This window comes from Terrapene carolina, unplaced genomic scaffold, assembly GCF_002925995.2.
Source record: "Terrapene carolina triunguis isolate 2854851 unplaced genomic scaffold, T_m_triunguis-2.0 Scaffold6587, whole genome shotgun sequence".
NCBI classification, from domain to species: domain Eukaryota; kingdom Metazoa; phylum Chordata; order Testudines; family Emydidae; genus Terrapene; species Terrapene triunguis.
The window spans coordinates 1-1,903 of record NW_020670938.1 but is presented as its reverse complement, the minus strand read 5'-3'; the positions used below and the strand labels follow the sequence as shown (position 1 = coordinate 1,903).

Sequence of the window (1,903 nt, the reverse complement as noted above, 5' to 3'; positions counted from 1 at the left end):
CGCCCCTTCCCCCTCCCACCCCGACTCTGCACCTCCCCTCCCCCACCCCCTCTGCACCCCCACCCCAACCAGGGAAACCCTCACCCTCTGTGCTCCCCTGTGCGCCCCCCTCTGCACCGCTTCCCTCTTCCCCCCGACTCTGCACCTCCCCTCCCCCGCCCTGTGCGTCCCCCTCTACGCCGCTTCCCCCCCCGACTCTGCACCTCCCCCCCACCCTCTCTGCACCCCCACCCCAACGAGGGAAACCCTCCCCCTCTGTGCTCCCCTCCCTCGCCTTGTGTGCCCCCCTTTACGCTGCTTCCCCCTTTCCCCCCTCCCACCCCAACTCTGCACCTCCCCTCCCCGTGCGCCCCCCTCTACGCCGCTTCCCCCTTCCCCCCTCCCACCCTGACTCTACACCTCCCCTCCCCCACCCCCTCTGCACCCCCACCCCAACCATGGAAACCCTCACCGTCTGTGCTCCCCTCCCACAGCCGGGAGAGAACCCAGGAGTCCTGGCTCCCAGCCCCTCTGCTCTAACCACCAGACCCCACTCCCCTCCCAGAGCCTGGGAGAGAACCCAGGAGTCCTGCCTCCCAGCCCCCACCCATGGCAGCGCTGCGAACAGACCACACGGGGTGCTGTGTTGGTGCTTTTGGACCCATTCACTGTTTATAAACAACTCGGTGACCCCCCCCCAGTCCTCCTCCCCGGGCCTCCGCTGGCTGCTCCAGGCACTCGGGACGGGCCTGTAGGTCCTACGTAAACGAGTCCCCATGAAGAAACGGCTACTGGTGTAGCTCACGCTGCGGATGGGGCGCGGAAAGCATTGTAGGGCCTATATCAACAGATGCCACCGTGGTGACTGGCCTGGAGGCTGGCACGGAGCGGGTCGCCCGCTGGGCACCTGGCTGGCTGATGCAATGATGTGTAGGCCCTACAGAAACAGACTCACTTATTGTCACCTGAGGACAGCGATGTGCATCCTGAGAGAGGCCTTTCCCACAGCTGTCAACTTCTTCTCGGTCCTACGTCAACAGGCCGACTTACTGTAGGACCCACATAAACAGAAGTCCTCAATGAAATCGAGGCTCATCCAGCCACACTGGGGGAGGGGTTGTCACAGAGCCCCCTGCTGGTGACGTTTTGCAGGTGCTCTGTAAACAGGCCACCTTACGGTAGGTCCTACGTAAACCGCTTCCGCGGAATGGAGGCTGGTGAGCAGATGTGGGGGGGTTTCACCCCCCAGCGCAGACTGGGAAGAGGGTCCCTGGCACGGCGCCGGGGGGCAGCCCCCAGCCATCTATTCCTGCCCGGCAGTGGCCGCCAGCTGGCAGTAGAAGTGGGCGGCGAAGTCCGGGTCGACCTGCTCCAGCCGGGCCAGGAAGTGGTTGCGCTCCGGCTCGCTCCAGCCCCGGAACCACTGGTCCCAGAGGCGCAGCTGGCACTGGAAGAGGGAGGGGGGCGGGGCGGGCGCCCCGGAGAGGCTCAGCCCCTCCAGCTCCTCCAGCAGGGGGCGTAGCTTGCCAGGCACAGCCTTGGCCAGCAGGTCCCGCAGGAAGCGCTGGCGCTGGGGGGGCGCCCAGCCCGAGAACCAGTGCAGGACGCAGTGCATCTCCTGGGCCACCCCACGCGCCGGCAGGGGGCGCTCCGCCATCTGGGGAGAGAGGGGTCAGCGCCGGGGTCAGAGCCCCGCCCCCTGGGGATAGGCCCCACCCTGGGCACAGCCCTGCCCCAGTGCAATTAGCCCCGCCCCCGTGGTTAGCCCCATCCCCTGGGGATAGCCCCCCGTCCTGGGCACAGCCCCAAACCTGTGCTGTTAGCTCCGCCCTCCTGGGTACAGCCCCGCCCCCGTGCTGTTAGCTCCGCCCCTGGGTACAGGCCCGCCCCCGTGCTGTTAGCTCCGCCCCCTGGGAACAGGCCC

At 67.4% G+C, this 1,903-nt stretch overlaps 1 protein-coding gene across 1 annotated transcript; it reads right to left on the bottom strand.

Moving 5' to 3' along the window:
• Positions 1–964: 964 nt before the first annotated feature.
• On the bottom strand, positions 965–1,636 carry LOC112114148 (uncharacterized protein C14orf119). Its single transcript, XM_026661480.1, has one exon. The coding sequence runs from the start codon at positions 1,634–1,636 to the stop codon at positions 1,283–1,285; it is 354 nt and encodes a 117-aa protein (XP_026517265.1). The 3' UTR covers positions 965–1,282.
• Between the last annotated feature and the right edge of the window lie 267 nt (positions 1,637–1,903).